Below are 19572 nucleotides of genomic sequence, written 5' to 3' on the forward strand. Positions count from 1 at the left end.
TTTTCTTGAGATAAAGGCATTTTTAATAATAGTGGTGATAAAACAACGCGTTGAAGAAAGGAAGTGGGTGGCGTAGGGAGAAATTCGTCGCTCGGTGGTATTCGTCGCTCGGTGGTTGATTACGTTAGTTAACTAGTTAGTTAGTTAATAATACCTAGTGGCGGAAGGTTTCTCACCGCTCTCATGAGCATCCAGGCATTCTGATTGGCTTAAGATGACGAGACCTCCGCGACCGGACTCGAGTCATAGTGGACCCCAGTTTTCAGGATCTTAAGGTAGGAGTACCTTACTCTTCAAAGTTCTTTTCTTGACGTCTCCTCTTTTCTCGCAGGTCCATCAATTGAGAATAATTTCCTACTCTTTCAGTCATTCTTGCTTTCCATTTCATTCTCACATTTCTCGCGTCAAGAGGCCCATAATGGCGCCTGAAACCAACGGTGCTCCTGGAAAATTCCGTCGGTATCCCCCATTTCTCATCTTTCGCCCTTCTCTGATTGCCCCTGATTTTCATGATCACTTGGTGAACAGCTACTAAATCCCGTAGAGAGAGTCGCAACCTTACCTGAAAACCCATATGCGAAACTCATCACCGATCAGTCCATCGCTATCATCCCGTCATTTACCCTGGAATCGGGAGTGACACTCTACAATGTTCCTGTCGCCTACACAACTCGGGGTGAAATGTCCCCCAACCGTGACAACGTGCTGGTGATCTGCCATGCTCTGAGCGGAAGTGCCGATGTGGCTGACTGGTGGGGACCCCTGCTCGGAGGTCCCGGTCAAGCCTTTGATACATCGCGGTTTTTCGTCATCTGTTTGAACAGTCTGGGTAGTCCTTACGGAAGTGCGAGTGCTGTGACTTACAAGGATGGCAATCCCGAGAAAGGGCTGTATGGACCTGAATTTCCTCTTACGACTGTTCGCGATGACGTGAGGTTAGTAGGCTCATACATCAAACTTGAGTTGTGAGGTTGCTGACCAAAGTAGAATTCATAAGATGGTCCTGGACGATCTGGGCGTCCGACAGATTGCAGCCGTCGTCGGCGGTTCTATGGGCGGCATGCTGACTCTTGAGTACGCCTACTTCGGCAAAGACTACGTCCGAGCGATTGTTCCCATTGCCACCTCTGCCCGGCACTCGGCATGGTGCATCAGCTGGGGTGAAGCTCAGCGGCAAAGCATCTATAGTGACCCCAAATATGAGGACGGTTATTATTCATTCGATGACCCTCCATCCACCGGTTTGGGAGCGGCGCGCATGTCCGCTCTTCTGACCTACCGAAGCCGCAATTCTTTCGAGTCTCGCTTTGGCAGAAACGTTCCCGACCCGTCGAAGAGACAGAATATCAATGGCACCGAGCGTTTGCCGACTCCACCGAATGAACACTGGGCCATTCATAATGATGGTCATAAGGCCGGTATGTCTACCCGGGCATCCAGCGAGCGCAACTCGCCTGGGCCGCAGCAGCCCTCTGAAGTCCAGTATATGGATCCTCAGTTCTCCGGCACAAAGACCTTTAGCACGCCCGTCAGTGAGAGTGAGCGAAAGCGACCTCCCACCTACTTTTCAGCACAATCCTATCTTCGATACCAGGGAGAGAAGTTTGTGAAACGATTCGACGCCAATTGCTACATTGCTATCACTCGCAAGCTCGACACACACGATGTGTCACGATACCGGGCCAGTCCGGGATCGGAGGATCCCGTCAAGGAAGCACTGTCGCAGATCGAGCAGCCAGCGCTGGTTCTTGGAATCGAGACCGATGGACTCTTCACTTTCGAAGAGCAGAAGGAAATCGCGGCTGGCATCCCCAACTCGAGGCTCAGGCGAATTGAGAGCCCGGAAGGTCACGATGCCTTCCTTTTGCAATTCGAGCAGGTCAACCGTTACATCCTGGAGTTCTTCCGAGAAGTCCTGCCGGACATCATGGCGAAGCCACCTGCCGACGGGGCAGTAGCCGTCGACGGCGTTAACAAATTAATCAAGAGCAGCACGTTCGGAGAGGCGGAGGTCGAGGACATCACTGCCTGGTAATCGGAAACGCATATGGACCGAATCGACACTGGCGCATTTATTGCAGCCTTTCATTATCCGCCATGATGCTCCGTGGGGGAGCAAGTGTCCCGGATCTCCTCTCGGTGAAGAGAAGACGCGCCGAGGAAATTCGAGTGCTTGCTTCCGAGCATGCCGGCGGGTTGGGGGTAGTAGCGGTGCAACTCTTGTGATTTCAGTTCTTAAGCCATCAGAGGGAAGAGCATCCAACTGTCTCCTTCGTAACCCACTCAACAGGTTAGGCTGTCAAGAAGCATCCAACTGCTCTCCATCATACAAACCCTGACAGACCGGGTCTTCTGCCCATGCAGAGACCCAACTGAGGGCGGTGGGCGATCTTTCAGTGCGCAGGATCATTTCAACATAGGCATAGACGTGCATAATACGATCTACAGTATGTAGCGATTGCAATTGTTGTTGTTTACATTACATCAGACAAGACCGTGTGTAGATGCCATAGGCGTTGAACTGTAGGAAAAGGCGATGCATGATGTCGTCAATCAGAGTAGTTTTCACCTCCACTTATCCTTGGGCAATTCCTCCCTTCGGACAATGCTCAAGTGTGCATCTGATAGATCACAGACCCATCCTGTTCCCCAGAGAAATATGATCTCATGCCGCAGGGCCTAGAAGGCAACCAGTAACCCTAATTATTCAATCCAGTACTATACAACCACAAATGACCATGCAAGTATCCAGTACGACTCCCTTCCAAGGTAGAGTCTTGGAGTCATATCGATAGCAGCAATACCTTTGGTACCATTCTAGCAGATTGGCATTGACGCATGTCGTTGTCCGGGTGGATTGCTCATAACCCCCCTTGATTCATCCCTTTCATCGCTCCGCTGTCGATCCCTTGCACAACTCCAACATTGGGCCCATGCATCTTCGGAGATGATCAGTAATGCATTCTCTTGTGCATTGTGAGTGCAAAAGTACGTTGTGGAGAGAGGAGAAGAGAGAAGATGATGCAACTAAACAGACCTATACACTTTGAAGACAGTAATCTGTATAGCTGACTAGAGAATATAGCGAGTACTCCGTAGTTGAATATGACTTCAGTAGTCGTTGATCTCGTCTCAGATAACAAAACATCGTCTTAAACCCGGCAAATCAGTTGAAAGTGCTGCCTTTCCTCCCTACTGATTGATACGTTCGAGACCGAACGAGTTGCACAGCTTGTTCAGTGTTTATTGACGCTTTGAGGCCCTCACCAACCGTCCATTTTCCCTCTACTGGTTATGCTCGCTATTCTGTAGTACTACTACTTCTGCAGACACATTGACGAGTTTAAACCCTGCTTTGTCTCGCTTCTATTCTCGCAGATTATGTGTTGCTGTTCATCTGCAACCTTCTTTGCGGTTTCTATCTATCTCTCTTTCTGCCTGCTTTGGCCTGACTGCCTGAACTTTGCCTTAACGTCATTTGCAGTCATTTGTTTTCCTCCCTCTTGCTGCTTCTGTTCCTCAACTGCATCTCTGACGACCTTTCAACACACCACTTGACTCCCAGCACAGCTGATGATATTCAGCTGGCTGTCTCTCGCTAATTCACTATCCAGCCTCGACGCAAGCTGCCGAGCTCCACGTTCTTTCGTTCACTCCAATATTAGATCGACATCGACCAAGCAACCCCCGCATACCAGTCCATCTATTGCTCCATAACAACCCCATTGTGGCGACACTCGTTAGTCCTGATTCGACAGGAAACGCCACTGCTTATACCAGAAGACCTCGCCGTCTGCATAGTTCATAGGGCTTAGAAAAGCGGTTGCCGGTTGACTGGAAGTCATTTGTCCCAGGCCTAGACGTCCAACTGCCGTGTGATTCGTTCTCCTCTCATTCCCACAGCTGGCCCCGTCCTCATTCACAGACCACTTTTTACAAGCATACTTAACGTTGGCCCGTGAATCACTAGAGCTGGTCTCCTTGTTATTGATCGGGTTTCTTCGTTTATTCTCTCTTTTCTTCGACACCTGCCTACAATCTTTCATCTCAGACTGGTTCGAGTGGATTATCAACATGGAGCCCGCCCTTCCGAGAAGAAAGAGCATCAGGACGAAGCCTTCTCTTTCTTTTCTCTTTGGTTCACAAGTAAGTGCAGCTACACCAAATTGGGAGACTTACAATGGATGTTGACCCGAAGCTAGCAGAATTCTGGCTTCACTCGGCGAGACGAGTGCTCACGATATTACGACTTGAAACATACACCCATTATCTTCAGGCGACGATCTGTGCTGATTGAGCGCCGTAAGATCTCTCTACAGCTGGAGCGAGAGATCCGCTGGTCTTGTGTCTTGCTTGCGAAGAGCATTAAGCAAGGAGAATTTTCAAATGATATCAAACAAACACTGGCCTGCCATGATGCTGCCCCGGCGCCAGAGAAACTTGAAATATCCACTGCGACTTCAGCTCCAGCAGACCAGGACCAATCCAGCAACGACATCAGGAAGTATGATTCTGCTATTGAGCTGGATGCTCACCAGGCCTCCAGCCTGACAAATGAAACCTCTTCAACCTCTCCATTCCACGACCTACATTGTTCCAATCACGATTCATCAACGAATGCTAGTTCGCCTGCCACAACCTGCAGCGACATGACTTTCTGCACCGGGCTTTCCAGTATTGAGCCATCTATCAACGGCCTTAATTCAAATGTGCAAGATCAACACACTACCGCAGAAGAAATTTCCGTGGAATGCCCACCAGCACAGTCCCAAGAGACTACTGCCTTCCTGGCCACCAAGTCCAGCCCTAATCTCTCCACCGACGAAGAGACCATCTCAGACGACGTCGAAGTATTCCTCAACCCAGATAAGACCACACTCGACCTCGGGAGAACACCAAGCCTCTCCCGACCGTGCACCAAAGTCTCCCAGCTCAACCGCAAACCACGCTTCGAGGACTTCCAAGCCGTCCCTCAGAGCGATACCCCCCAAGCACCCGAGATCAGCGACAGAGACCCAACAACCAACCAACTACCACCCAAAACCGTCGAATTCGGCGCCAGCTGTATTCGCAAGCGCGACGGCCAACCCGCCGTGATCGTCGACAGCAGCGGCGTCGTCCACATCATGACAGACGCCGAAGAAGCACAGCGCAACGTCGACCTCCAGCTCGCCGTCATGGAGAAGATGAAAACCGGCATTATCGGCTGCACCTTCGCTTCACCCGCAGAACAAGACGCCACTACTCCCCCGTCAAAGTCCAACAAGTCTCCCCATCCAGGCTCCGCAAAACAGAAAAGGCCATCCTTCTGGTCTCTGAGATCGCTCATCTCGAAAGAGAGCCTGGCGAGCCTGAAACGCCAAACCAAAGAGCACCAACCTCATTCGCACTCTCACTCGCGGTCTCAGTCCGACTCTCAGCCTCCCTGCAAGAGCAATTCCCTGCTGAGGAAGATGTCCATCTTGGACATGGGGAGGCACAGGCCCGGCAGTGCCCCTCGCAGCAAGGACACGACGGGATTCACTCGGATCGTGTAAGCTACTTAGTTGTACTCTACTTCGGGCATATATGTCTTATCTTTGCTCGTGCTTTACCTTCATCTGGCTTGACAGCGTGGGGAATTCTGATGGTTGATTTGTTGCTTGTTATTCCATACTACACATTATTTTTGTTCCCGAGTGCAAATTATTCGTTATGTGCGATCTGGTTTAGATATTTTATCTGCTCGACTCGATCGACTACTACGGCTGTTTATGAAAGTCTGCTGGGTGTGGTGGACTGGGAAGCGTTTGCGTTTTGTATGGCTACTACGAAGTACTTAAAGCAAAAGGAACACCGAATGAACTGTACCATGTCTATTGGTATCAATATCTTCAACTTATCTCGTCCCATCCAAGGTCCATCGTTCCCCGTCATTGAATCCAGTAAACCATAACAACGTAACAGTAAGAGTAGGGAAAAACAAAAACGACCGAGTCATCATCCATCATTCGTAACCATCAGGATCGAATTGTCTACAATCCCAGCCAGTACCGCGTCTTCCCGACCTCAAAAGAAGACTTGAGCACCTCGTCGCCCGTCCCCGTCACTAGCACCTCGTACGTCCCCTTCTCCGAAGCCCACTTCTCACGCTGCTCGTCCCACCAGCTCGTCGCCAGCTTCTTCTCCACCACGATCTCGACCTGCTTTGTCTCACCGGGTTCTAGGAACACCTTGGCGAATCCCTTGAGTTCCCGCACGGGGCGGTTCACCCCCGTCGGCGGCGGGGCCACCCACAGCTGAACAATCTCGGCGCCGGCTACGCTGCCGGTGTTGGTCACGGAGACAGTGGCAGTGATGGGCTCGCCGTCTTCCAGCTGGGGCTTCTCGGGGCTGGTGGTGAGGGATAGATCGGAGCGGGAGAAGGTTGTGTAGGAGAGTCCGTGGCCGAAGGGGAAGAGAGGGGGCAGGTCGACCTTCTCATAGTAGCGGTATCCAACATACACGTCCTCACCGTAGAGGACGCGGCCGCGCTCGGAGCGGAAGTTCAGGTAGGATGGGTTATCCTGGAGGCGGACGGGGAAGGTCAGCGGGAGCTTGGCGGAGGGGTTGACGTCACCGTAGAGGACGTCTGCAATGCCGTTGCCGCATTCATTGCCGCCGAACCAGGCCTGTAGCAGAGCCTTGGCCGTGTTTGCCCAGGGCATGGTGACCGGGGTGCCGCTCTGGATGACCACCACCGCGTTCGGGTTCGCGTCCAGCACGCGGCTGATCATCTCGTCGCTGCCGGGGGGCAGATCCATGTGATCACGGTCGTGGCCCTCCGTCTCCCATTCGCTGGTGAGACCGGCGAAGATGACGACTTGCTCGGCCTGGGAGGCTAGCTCCGCCGCCTTGGAGATGAGTTCCTCCTGGCCGACGCGACGGGCGGCACCGAAGCGGAATCCTCCCGGGCCGAAGATGACAACGCCGCGCATGTCGAGGTCGGATGTTGGGGCGCTGCCGAATTGCAGGACAACCTTGTAGGTCTGGCCGGCCTTGAGTTCCTTGGAGCCTTGCTCTTCCACGGTGGCGTTGCCAAAGAAAGCGGTGCCCTGCCGCTGGTTCTTAGAGTTGTCGACGACGAGCTCGTCGTCGATGAACAGTTTACCGGTGCCCACCACTGTCACCCCAAAGTCGTAGATACCGTCTTCTTCCGGTGTGAAGTAGCCCTCCATGTCAACGTAGAAGGTGAAGGACTTGATCTTGGGGTGCTTGTAGTCCATCAGGAAGCCGCTGGACGATACAAGGTGCAGTTCATCGACGATCTGGCGGTTGGGTTCCGAAGGGGGCTCGTTGTACACGCGGAACTTGAAGCCCTTCTTGCCATCGTCCGTCTTCAGCAGAGGACCGAGCAAGGGCAGTTCCTTGTATGAGTAGACACCCTGTGAGAACTTGACCTCGCCCTGGCTCTGGGCGGAGACACCTTCGAACGGTGTCACGGTGTAGTATGCATCCAGTGACGCTGATCCGCCGCCGCAGTACGCGGCAGTCTTAGCGTTTGGCCCAATGACCAGAATGGACTTCTCTTTCTTCAGAGGCAGAACGTTGTCCTGGTTCTTCATGAGAACCACAGATTCTGCCGCCGCTCGTCTGAGCAGAGCCTGGTCCTCTGGCCGATTCAAGGCCTTTTCAGGAGCGTTCTCTGGGATGCCCAATGGCTCGACAAAGTTGTGCAGGTTCAAAATGTTGCGAACCCGCTCGTCCATCACGAACTCAAATGCCTTGTTGGATGAAACGGCATGCGCCAGAGCGGTTCCACGCCAGCGGGTTGGGCCTGGCATTTCAAGATCCAAGCCAGCATTGATGGCATCGGAAGTACTGTATGTTCCAAACCTGAAAGTCGTCAGTATCTTTCGGTGCCACTTAGGGTCAATCAGCATTGAAGAGGTATGAACATACCAGTCACTCATGACCAGACCATCCCACCCCCACTCCTTGCGGAGAATATCGGTGATGATCTGCTTGTTCTCACTGACATGCGTTCCATTGATCTTGTTGTAGGCTGTCATAACGCAGGCAGTCTTGCAGATCCTCAATGCCAGCTGAAAGGGCAAGAGATAAATCTCACGCATAGCGCGCATCGTCACAATGCTATCAACAGCCAAGCGCTCATGTTCCTGGTCATTGCAGACAAAATGCTTCAGAGTGGCCGCAACGCCCTTCTCCTGCAGACCTTCGCAATAGTGTCCCGCCAGAATGCCCGAGAGGACACCGTCCTCGGCGAATGACTCGAAGCCTCGACCTCCAAGTGGGGATCGCTGAGTGTTGATTGTAGGTCCCAGCACGATATGCGAGCCTTTGGCAATAGACTCCTCTGCCATCAGTCGGCCCACCTCGTGCAGGAGCTCGGTATCCCAAGTCGCGCCCAGCGCGGTTGCACAGGGAAAGCATGCGGCAGGGACACCGTTGAAGAAGCGTGTGCCGCGCACACCATTGGGGCCATCGGACATGCGAAGACTGGGGATGTTGAGACGGGGGACAGCGGCCGTGTGCCAGAAATCAATCCCTGTAATCATTATTCTGGTTAGCTGTGATTTTCGATGTATGCCACCAAATTCATCGTTTACCAATTCGCAGGGAATCGCATGTGAATCGCGCGATCACTTACCAGCTGTGAGAGCTACTTTCTCACCGAGCGTGAGCTCCTCAATGGTCTTTTCCACGTCTAACTGAACCATGGTGAACGGGTGATCAAGTATATACAAGAAAAGAGAAAAGGGATCCCTCCGATCAACGGTTGGGGAAAAACACGATAAATCAAAAAGGAACCACGACTCTCAGGATTCGCAAGACGGTTAAATAAACCAGCAACACAATGATCAGAGGAAGGAGGAACCGTTTGAGGAGAACGACGACAAAAAAAAAGTTGACGTATCGAGGGGAAACCAAGCTCTACATATACTGCGGCTGTATCTCTAGTCTAAGCATACTCCAAAATCTCCAACTGCACGCGGACTATCGTCTTTCTGAGCATGAATAAAAAAAAAAGAACAAGTAATCATCAACTGGAGATGAAACCAGCCACGTCCATTCATTCGTTCTATCGTCCCGAATTCTCCGTCGCGATCTCAGGACCCGGTGGTTCAACCGTTGTAGATAGCAGCAGAGTGCGGAATCATTAGCAACTGTTTGCATTTCTGCAACTCAAGCATGTCAGCATCACAGATGGAGCTTCTCCATGTAGCGCAGCGGGTGGATCGCTGGTTGGAACGCCCGAAATTCTCCCAGCGGTGGAGAAACATCCACTGATTACTCCTAGCTGATAGTCATGTATGAAAATGAAACTGACAGGAACGGCCATCCATTGGGATTCGAAACTGTCGCACTAGCATGATACTCTGTAGTTAGCCAGGGAATGATAACAAGCACGGCCCAGGGGAAGGAGTCCCACTATCTAGTGCTCGCACAATATGTATCCCCGCGCGTCCTTGGATAATCCCAAAGAGTCAAGGCTTCAGGGACCGATGACGCTAGACAGGGAGCTGGATGAAAAGGAAACGGAGCAGCGTCCGAGGTTTAACCGACGCTTGGCGGTTCAGAGAGCGGGGGAAGACGCGGAGTGTCGGTCCGATCTGCCTGTGATTCTTGAGCTAGGATTGGCATTCGGATAATAGGAACGATGATGGTTTGACGGTCCTTGCAGACATGGTTGCTTGAAAGTGGGGGGGTAAAGAGATAGATTGGAAGACGGAGAGCAGGAAGAAGTGGTGGTAAAGCAGCCCTCGTGACCCCAACTGTCACCTTACTGCTTCACACAGACAAGAGCAATGATAATCAACAATGTCATCATTCCAATCTGATGATTTCGAGGTCTTCAATAATACAAGCCTATGAAATTGAATTCCTATATTCAGGGCCACAAACGAAAAGAAGAATCCCTTAGATCCGACGCAAGCTTGGTGGTAATGCAACAAACACCGTCCAACAAATGCAATGATATAGAACTCCAGATGAGATAGGAAGAAAGGAAATATAGTGTTCGAATGAATGGAGCATACAACAAAAGCTAGCCCGTTTCTCTTCACATTCATTGCCCTCGTCGAGGCCGTTTGTTTTCCCCTCCCATTCGCATGCCTCCTCGGCCTCCTCCTCCTCCTCCACCGCCTCCTCCTTCACCAGGTCCATCGTCTCCTCCAGGTCGGCCACGTTTTCGGTGAGGTCCCCCGCTTCCCCCGTCGCGATTGTAGTCCCGATCCCGTCCCCGGTCGCGATTCCGGTCTCGATCCCTGTCCCGTAGCTCACGGCCGCCGTTGCCGCCGTTGCCGCCGCCGCCTGCACCCCATCGTCGATCTTCCTCCGCATTACCCGGAAGGGGCGGTGGTGGTGGCGGCGGTGGCGGAGGAGGTGGTGGTCCCCCCAAAGAAGAAGGGGGTCGGAGACGGCCTTCATGCTCATGGCTGCCCGGTCCAAATTCGGGATTCTCTTCCCTCTCTCGGCGGTCTCGTCGACGGTTTTCTTCGCGCGAGCCGGCTCCGCGTCGCGACGCCTCGCGAGACTCATATCGTTCTTCTCGAGAGCCGGTTCCCGGAGCATCACCGCGACGGCTACGTTCGCGTTCAAAGTCTCGAACCCGTTCTCGCTGTTCCTCTCGGCGACTGCTACTACGTCCCCCCTCTTCGTCCCCGCCGCCTCGGCGTTCGCGCTCACGATCACGATCGCGCTCTCTGTCCCGTTCCCGTTCCCGATCCCGGTCACGTTCTCGGTCGTGTGAGAACTTGCCAGATCGTCTTGACTCCGATCCCGTTTCTTCCACTGGCTCACTTCGTCCGCCGCCGAGACGACCCTGGGAAGGACCACCGTCTTCCGTAAAGGAGGCCGAAGGCCGGCCAGCCATAAGATCAGGACGGCCTTGACTGGATAAACCCGATCGGCTACCCTCTTCCGAAGCCCCCGGTGTTCCTGGTCGAGTGCTTTGGGGCGAGGGACCACCCATACCTGACTGTCTATTCGCGCCGCGACCACGAATTTGTGGGCCAGGGCCTCCACGGTCTCCAGGTCCGCCTGATTGCTGGAGCATGTTGTTGATCCCCGCGAACCGCTTGTCCCCCCTTCCACGTTCACCCAAACCAGGTCCAGAAGGCAGCCCGCGATTGTTTGAGGATGGACCCAAGGGCGGCGCAAGGCCACCACGAGGTCCGGATGGCGGAGCAGTTGATGCGGGGGATGGAGATTGATGAGAGCGTGGACTGCCGCCAAAAGTGTCCTCAGTTGCTTGCTGTTGCAAAGCCTTGAGACGGTCTGGATGAATCCCACTGGCGTCGAGCTTCTCGATTGTTGGCGATGACGGGCCTGTTGAACTTGGCTGTTCAGCTGAGTTCCGCATTCCTTGGCGACCTGGTCCAGTGGGGGGTTGACGATCCGTGGCCCCGGCGGGAGCAGACGGTGCAGCATGCGAGAAACCAGAGGCGGTGCGTCCACCGCGTCCGGATACATTTCTTCCCCGTGGACCAGACGGGATGTCTGATGTTGGCTCTGGTTGACGTAACCGGCCATGGCTCATGTCGATGCCAGGCTCCCTGGGTTCGGGAACATCCATAGGGGCCCGTGGTAGCCGGTCATTGCGGGGTCCGGTCGGTGCATCCTCATATCGCGAACGCGCTTGGGGATGAGAGGGTAAACGGCGGTCATCAAGTGGGAATCTTTCTGGACGATTCGGGAGGTCTGCCCTTGGGGGTGAGAGAGCCCTTGGTGGCAAAGCCCTTCGGTCATCTTTCTCTTGTCGCATCTGCTCCCCGCGCCGATACCCGTCTCCACCACGATCAGGGTGATCTTGAATCAAGTCTGCACGATCAGGGTGCGTTTGTGGGCCAGGTGGACCAGACCGTGACGAAGGAGCTTCGCGGGAATCCGGAGGTCCACGCATGCGCCCAGAACGGTCAGGCCAATCCGCCTCACGTGTGAGACGGCCATCCCGATAGGGAGGGCCCCGGAATGGTTCATCTGCAGGGGGCCTGGAAGGAAATTCTCTTTCGAGACGACCATAGCTTCTGCCTTCTGGCCCGGACTGGTCAAATGATCGGCTATGTTCATGATCACCGAACCGGCCGCCGCGAGGGAAGTCTGACTGCCTGTCTCGTCGAGCATCCATGAGATCAGAGCGCGGTGGCAGCCGACCGTCATCTCCACGGAACGGGCGACTTGGTATCTGCGATTGGGAACGCATATTGGGACTGCTGAAGGGAGCTCGCTCTGATTCTGGGCGTCTGGGAACATTAGGAAGGCGTCCAGATTCTGAAGCCTTCGTGGCCGTCTGCGATGTGGCTGGCGAATCAGATATTCGTGGATGCGAGGGAAGCTCAACCTCTGTATGAACCTCAGTGCTGGAAGCAACGGGTTTCTCGTTCGTAGATTGACTGCGAGTCGTCTCATGAGGCTGGGTGACTGCAGACTCGTCGCCTTGGTGTGACGCAACTTCAGCTTTTGCAGCTGATTTCTGGGCAGCTTGATCGCTTGTCTCAGTGACCTTGGCTGATACATCCATCATCTTAGCGTCTTCGATCTCCCCATCCTCTACCTCAAACTTTTTAGTCACCTCATGTCTGGGGCCGCCTTCAGGTCTGCGCATGACTTTGTTAGAAAATTCGATAAGTCAGAGTGGTGCCCGGATGTCAACTTACTCCGTGGATGCTGGGGGCTTGAACTCGGGCGCTGCAGCATTTAGGGGAGCTGGTGTAGTGGAACGAGGTCGTGGAGTCCCGGGTTTTCCAGCCGCTGGTGCAGGTCCCTTGCCCGCTGGTTGGCTTGCAATCATGAAGGCTTGTGGTAGCATCCATTTCTTCTCTCGGCGGTTCAGGTCGCCAATCAGCGATGCGGCAGGGATTTTCACGTCATCTCGCTCATCGTTTTGACTCAGGTGGTTGACGCTAGTGAGCATGTCACGACCAATCCAGTTGACCGCAGGGAAATGCTGCACGACTGCCTTGAGGACACTGATCGCGTTCCGAATATGCATGTATTCGCCTCCATTCAAACAAATCTTGAGTGCGGAAGCCAGAAGCCTGTGCCACTTGTACAACAGTCGGCGGAAGTCCTCGTACTCCAAGAACGTGGTAGGTTTGCCTTCGGGATCGACATTGATGGCAAAGCCAGGCAGGTCCTTCTTCGTGCCAAAAGCTTCCTTCTCGTAAACGGCCTTGTCGGCATGCCAGCGACCAAGGTCGCGAATGACCTCGTTCAAGAACCGGCCAAGATTATCCGCTTCGCGTGAGGTGCATTGGAAGATCAACGCGGTAAGTCTCTGTTCGCGGAACAACTGATCTAACAGCCCAACGGTACGAAAGTTAGGTGTGCCAGACGTGTGCAGGAACTTGAGCATCTTAAAGCAGTAGAACGCATCGATGGGTGATAGCAGCAAACGGGGCAGGAAGCACTGTTCCAGCAGGCTGACGTTAAGGGAATCATGCTTCCCACGCATGCCGGCGAACCACCGGTCCTTTTCCTTCTGTAGCCTTGCCCTTGTCTGACCGTAAGCCTTCAGATGGGCCTTGTTTTCCTCCAAGATGCGCTCCTGAAGTTGGGTTATCTGCTTCTTTTCTCTTTCCTTTCGCTGTGTGCCAGCCATGCTAATGTCCGACCGATCGCTGTTGATGGCCACGACCTTTTTCTTCTGACGTTCGATTTCATCTTCGTAAGCCTTCTGGGGGATATGTACGTCGTAAAGTGATAATTGCCAGAAAATGACGTAAAAATGCAGACCGACCACACCCCAAGTCTCAGGTGTCAGTGCGGACTTGACCTGATCCTCGAGATCCTGCATGACTGGGTTTAGGGTTGGACCAGAGGATGTCGGTTGTCCTGAAGCAGGGTGGCTGTCTCCCTCGGTGGCTGCTACAGCTTGGTCCTTGTCAACATCCATGGGGTTGTCGGCGGATTCATCTGCGGTGCCGTTCATTTCGCCCTCATCTGTCGTTTCCATCTTGTCATCCTCGGTTTTGATGGGTGCTGCTTCGATTTCCTGGACTTTCGCCGCCGCCGCCGCTGCTGCTTCCTCCTCTTGCAGTGCCTTTTCAGCATCCGCGACCTTTCGCGAAACGCTGGGCCGGCGGATCCAGAATGCAATCTCAGGCTGGATACCAAATTCCTTGATGAGAGAAGCCAAGTCGGGAACAAAAGAATCAAACTCATCCACCGACAAGTTGCTGCGTAGGAGATCCAGATACTGGGCTAGGATGCGATGAATCTCGTCGAAGACGTTACCTAGTAACTTGAGTTCGGAATCTCCCTCCGTTGCCTTGTAGATACAAGTCCAGCGTTCCTGAGCGATTGCAACAAGCAATTGACCGGCCAGTTTGGATACTGTCAGAGCTTTCATCAATCGTTTCGAAGTTGTTTTCGATTCGTGCCGTTTGTCCAGCAGTTGTAGGATGGTCTGTGACTGGAGGATCTCGCCACCGGCCATAGCTTGAATTTGCGCGTCGTTGAAGTTTGTATCTGTGATGATACCAGCCATGGAGCTAATCATCTGCTCCAAAACGATAAGATCCGTGGAGTTGTTCTGCCGAAGCTGTTCAACGACGTACTGAAGAACAGGAGTGGGATCCATGACAGAGTAGCGCTTATAAGTCCTGCCTGCGAATGTTGCCAAAGCGTTTAGCCATCGACTGGTCAACAGCCCGCCTTCTTGCACTCGGCTTCGTCCTTTCTGGCCAAGCGAGTTGATTAGGGCCCAGGTGAGTATGTCATATCCGAGATATGTGAAGTAGCGCGCACACTCCACCACAACTTCAATAAGATTCTCGTAGGACTCGATCTGGCTGATGGCGACGTTGATCACGATACCAGGATTGGCAAAGGCGATCTTCGCTAATGCACGAGCCATCGGTCGTATGTTTGTTTTGCTCAGCCTCTTGAGAACGTCCTTCGTCTCGGCTCTTGCTTGATCAAAAGCCGACTTGATATCCGGCAGTCGAGATGTCTGCCCAGAATACCATTCCGCGTACATGTTGTACCTTGTTGCTCTGGGAAAGAATCCAAGGAGGTCGAAAACTTCATTCACAACACCGGGATTGGCCTTGGTCAAACTGATCGCAGGCACCAGGAGACGTTTGCAGAGATCCTGCCAGCGCGCTTTGTTCCCAGGTGAGTCATCTTGAGTGAGACTGGATTTGCCAATCCTCGCCAGCTTAGCTAGTAGACTGGGGTCATGTCCAATTTTGTGCCCAGACAGATTGAGAAGCGACGAACAAAGGGCAAAAACATCATCAACGGATTGACAGACTGGAATATTATCGGCCCAATCGTCCCAATAGAATCTATAGTCGGTCCCATCATTTGTGTCGTCCTTGTCGAGCTGAGCCCAGCGAAGGACCCGTCTTGGAGGCGCCGAAGTCAGCCGAATCTGTCCTTTTGCGAGGCCTCCCTGATCTTGGCTGGGTATTTGCTTTTGTTCCCTGAGCTCCTCGACCGACGGCAAGGGGCGCAACGAGGCATACACTTTGCTCAAACTGTGATGCAAGATACGGTGAATGTATTCGGGGAGTTCGGGGTAGGCGTCCATAAGCCAAGGAAATTTGCTGAGGATAAAAAGAGCCTCAGGAAGGGCTCCGATGGCGAGCAGGCTCTTTAGCAGCATGACCTTCTGATCTGAGGGCTCTGGCAGGTCATCTTCGTCCGTCTTCGCCGGAGTTGCTTTGTCCGCTTCTTGGTCCTTCGCAGGAGTGGATGGTCGTTGTTCTGATCCACGAATGCGTGGAATGGGTAACGTATCGTCCGACAGAGCGCCAGCCATCATCAAAGCATTTACACCTCCACCCGGCCGCGCAGCTCTTTCTCTTTCTGCTTTTTCCTTCATTTTCTCCTCCTTCAGGTCGTCCATCAATTCGTCAGGTCTCCAAAGATGAGGGTACAAGTCGCGAAGCGAGATGAAACCAACTTTGATCAGAAGGGCTGCCAGATAGATGAGGTTGTCGGGGAGAATGTCTGACTTGTCCCGCGCTTTTGACGAGTAGAAGCGGAGCTTGAAACCGAGAAGCTGCGCTGCGACCCTGTTTCCTTTTGGGGGTAGGGTTCCTGTCTCTTCGATCCATTTCCGTGTCTCCATCTCTTCTTCTGACAGATTCGTGCTTTCTGGAAAGATTCGCTTTCTCTCGTCTTCAGTGATCGGCTTCCGTCCGATCTCGAAGAATGCTCGAATACCAATCTCTCTGACTCTGTTCCAAAACTCCCGATCTCGCTGCTCATTGGCTTGCATGATCTCAGCTCGCTCCTCGTCTGTTGTCGCCCACCCTGCGGAACCTGGTAATGCCCAATTTGGCAGGCCAGAATCGCGGTCAGCACCACCAAGAGTGCGGGAGATATCGTCCTTGGGCCACCAGGAGCTGGCTCGGAGAAGCTTAACAAAGAAGCGATATTGCTTCACAAGCACTGCGGCGAAGACATCGAGCGTGACATCTAAAACTCGGCCAACGTCCATATCAAAGGCTCCTATCATAGCCTTGACCCTCTCGAAAGTATCTTCAACGACCTCGCTGGTTGGTGGTTCGTTGTTGCTAGTGGTGAAAAGCTCGGTCAACAGCTTGGAGTACCCTTCCGACTCCTCCCGCAGCAGATTGTAGTTGGACTGTCGGTACAGAAGATTGGTTTGTTTACGAATGCCTATGCGAGTGAAGGTATCACGAACAAGTCCCAGCGTCTGAAGGACGGGAGTTTCGAGCTGGAGGCGCAGAAGGGCTGCATTGATTCCTGTGGAGAAAACCAAGGATCTCAAGGCAGGATTGCTTGGATCGGCATCAGTAAGAATAGACAGGGTGTCCAGGAACAAAGAGCGTGTGTCGAGAACTGTTGAGGATCGCCCGTCGTGAACCATATCCATGTCTTGAGCTGCAACCTCTTCTCCAATGATCTCCTTGATCACCGTTCCGGCCTCCGTGGGTGACAACCGGCCGTAGAATGCAGATCGGATCAGTTCCTGGTAGATCGAAGCCAATGTTGACGCATCCTCCATGTCCCTCGCCTGCACACCATTCGTAATGACCTTCTGTCTTCCTGTTGAGGTCCAATCTTCAACTACACTATCTGTGGCATATTCGTAATCGTAAGGCGGCGGTGGACCCGGTGGAGGCTTGACGGGAGGAGCAGGCGACTGCAGTGACTGTGGCTGAGGCTTCGGGGACGCCTGCGCTTGTGCGTGCGTTTGTTGTAAGCTCGGCGCAGGAGACGGCGAGGGCTGCACACTAGCTGCTACTACCGTCGGCGAAACCCCGTTTGTCTGGCTCGCCTCAGGCACCTCCCTGGCAGGCGGAGACATGGCCGTATCCTTCTGTCCAGCGGGGACGTTGGGAATCTCATTGCTAGGTCGTCGGCTAGGATTATTATTGTTTCTCCCGCCTCGGCTAGGCTGTCTTCGTACGCGACCGCGCGTTTCGGGAAAGTCGCGAGGGTGATTTGGATGCGAGCCGTGATTGTGTTGCGCCATGTTGAGATTGCCTGGCCGGTGGGGTGAAGGCCGTTGACCGTCGTTGCCGGAGTCGCCAGACCACGATCTGTCGCCTCTCTTCCTCTTTCCTCCGGCACCTGGAGCCATGACAGCTTCGTCCGAGCTAACACCTCATAGGAACCGCGAAATTTCCGACAGGTCGCAATTCATGGAGCGGGTCTTTTGTAGGTGAAACTGTCAGTACATGCCAGAAGTCAAACCACCAACTAAGAGCAGAAATGCATATACGAGATGGAGAAAGAGACGATGGAGAGGACAACCTGCGATGGTTAATGAGTGCGGAGACGAGTTGTAGGTTGTAGTGTTGCTGTCTAAATCGATCAAAGAACCGCAGAGAGCTCCAGCAAAACGTAATAACAAGCATGCAGGGAGGATCGCGGCTACGGAGCGATTGGCGCGTTTGGGTCGCTTAATGTCATGCTCGGCGCTAAGCTTTTTGGGTTCTCCCGCCGCCATTCATTGTAGGCTATTTTATTCTTCTATTGTTCCCTTTAATCCCTCTTACTACTACGACGGCTTTCTTATTCAGATCTGCTTTCATTACGGACTCATTTTGCTATTGACATCTATAATTGAATGGGAAAGAAACGACTACAGTTTGCTATTGTATGACTTCTCTTTCAACCACATATTCAGAACAAAAAGTGCCATTTTCATGAAATATGTCCGTCGTACATATCTTTCTAACATTTCAGATCAATCCCAAATCTTTAGCCTCAACCTCCACAATCTGAGGGATGAGGTCCATCAAACTAGGCTGCTGAGGCGACCAACCGAACAGCTTCCTCGCGCGTATGGCATGACCGCGCGAGTTGCTCCCCCAAGCATACAGCCCAAACGGATGCAGCTCCGTGACCCGCTCGTCTGACAACGGCTCAACATCAGGAGACGGAATCAGCTTCTTCTCGTAAGCCACCTTGGCCACAGCACGCTGAACATCACCCCAGACAAAAGACCCGTTCTCGGCGAGGTAGTACCCTTGCTCGTTCCAGGTGGCCTTGCCGCCTCCTGCCGCCGCGGCATCCCCCAGGGCCAGGTAGACATTGCTGAGATCCTGAACATGCACCTGGTGCCAGGTATTCTTGCCCTCGCCGACGAGGAAGCCCTTCTTCCGTTTCAGGACGGCAGCAGCCAGCCAGTATGCCTGGACACTCTTCTGGTTGCCGGGACCGCGGCCGGGGCCGTAGATGGTAGGCGGGCAGACGATGGCGGTCTTGACACTGTCGGGAGCGCGCTGGCCAGCCTCGATGATGATCTTGTCGACGTTCCGGTGGAAGGAGTCATCGGGCAGGTTCATCAGCTCGTCTACTCCGTCCCAGTCGTTGTGCTCCTTGGTGCGCTCAATGCCCCAGGTGTTGGCGCGGAAGTCTTCGACGGTCAGAATACCGGTGCCAGATGTATGAATTAGCCAGAGGGGCTTCTCGGGGGAGTGGCGGGCGGCGCCTTTGGTGATAGCAGTGGCAGAAGCAACATGGTCGCAGTCGGCGCAATCTGTACGTCGTGAGTCTATGGTCGCTTGTAGCAGAGTATGTTCACGTACGGTAGACGATATCTGCATTCTTGACTTCCTCCTCGATGACGTCGGCGGAGTCAAGGTCTCCATGCACGATCCGGACATTGGGGTATTTGCTGGCAAGTTGAGCCGCTTTGTCTTTGTTGCGAACTAGGACAGAAATCTGCCAGTCAGGATGTGCTTGGGAGACCGCATAGAAGGCATCTCCACCAATGTACCCGGTGACACCTGTGCTGGAAAACGAGGTCAAAGGTGAGTATTATCAACAAAATAGTCAGGACGGTTGAACATACAGAAAAACCTTTGGAGCCATATTGAATTTTTCTCTGATGCAAACAGCCTGGAGTAATTTAAACAGCAAGGGTGCAAGCAACGCGTGAGTGGGACCTAAACCGCACTTATGTAGCTCTGCAAGGATGTGTAATGCAGCAGCTCATGGACATTTCCAAGTTACACACAAGCTACAACGCTACAGTTGCTTTGAAATCAAGAGATCCGCGAGATGGAGTTAATATGGACCCTCAATGCCGCACAAGACTCAATCAGAGCTTCGAGAGCTGTCCAGAAGTGGGGGCGGAGGGGCGACAGAACTTCAGAGAAGGGA

The 19572-nt window shown here is 53.3% G+C and overlaps 2 protein-coding genes across 2 annotated transcripts; one reads left to right on the plus strand and one right to left on the minus strand.

The window, feature by feature from the left end:
• Positions 1-418: 418 nt before the first annotated feature.
• Positions 419-2035, plus strand: met2 (homoserine O-acetyltransferase; the record flags this gene model as incomplete). Its single annotated transcript, XM_026753752.1, has 3 exons — positions 419-455; positions 545-935; positions 988-2035. The coding sequence occupies 3 exons, from the start codon at positions 419-421 to the stop codon at positions 2033-2035; spliced, it is 1476 nt and encodes a 491-aa protein (XP_026613736.1).
• Positions 2036-6014: 3979 nt separating this feature from the next.
• CDV56_101112 (uncharacterized protein) lies at positions 6015-19281 on the minus strand (the record flags this gene model as incomplete). Its single annotated transcript, XM_026754731.1, has 10 exons — positions 6015-7854; positions 7921-8527; positions 8630-8686; positions 10020-11493; positions 11552-12578; positions 12639-17309; positions 17369-17558; positions 18230-18946; positions 18996-19201; positions 19262-19281. The coding sequence occupies 10 exons, from the start codon at positions 19279-19281 to the stop codon at positions 6015-6017; spliced, it is 10809 nt and encodes a 3602-aa protein (XP_026613737.1).
• Between the last annotated feature and the right edge of the window lie 291 nt (positions 19282-19572).

The sequence above is a fragment of the Aspergillus thermomutatus genome, assembly GCF_002237265.1.
Source record: "Aspergillus thermomutatus strain HMR AF 39 chromosome Unknown NODE_117, whole genome shotgun sequence".
Taxonomy (NCBI): domain Eukaryota; kingdom Fungi; phylum Ascomycota; class Eurotiomycetes; order Eurotiales; family Aspergillaceae; genus Aspergillus; species Aspergillus thermomutatus.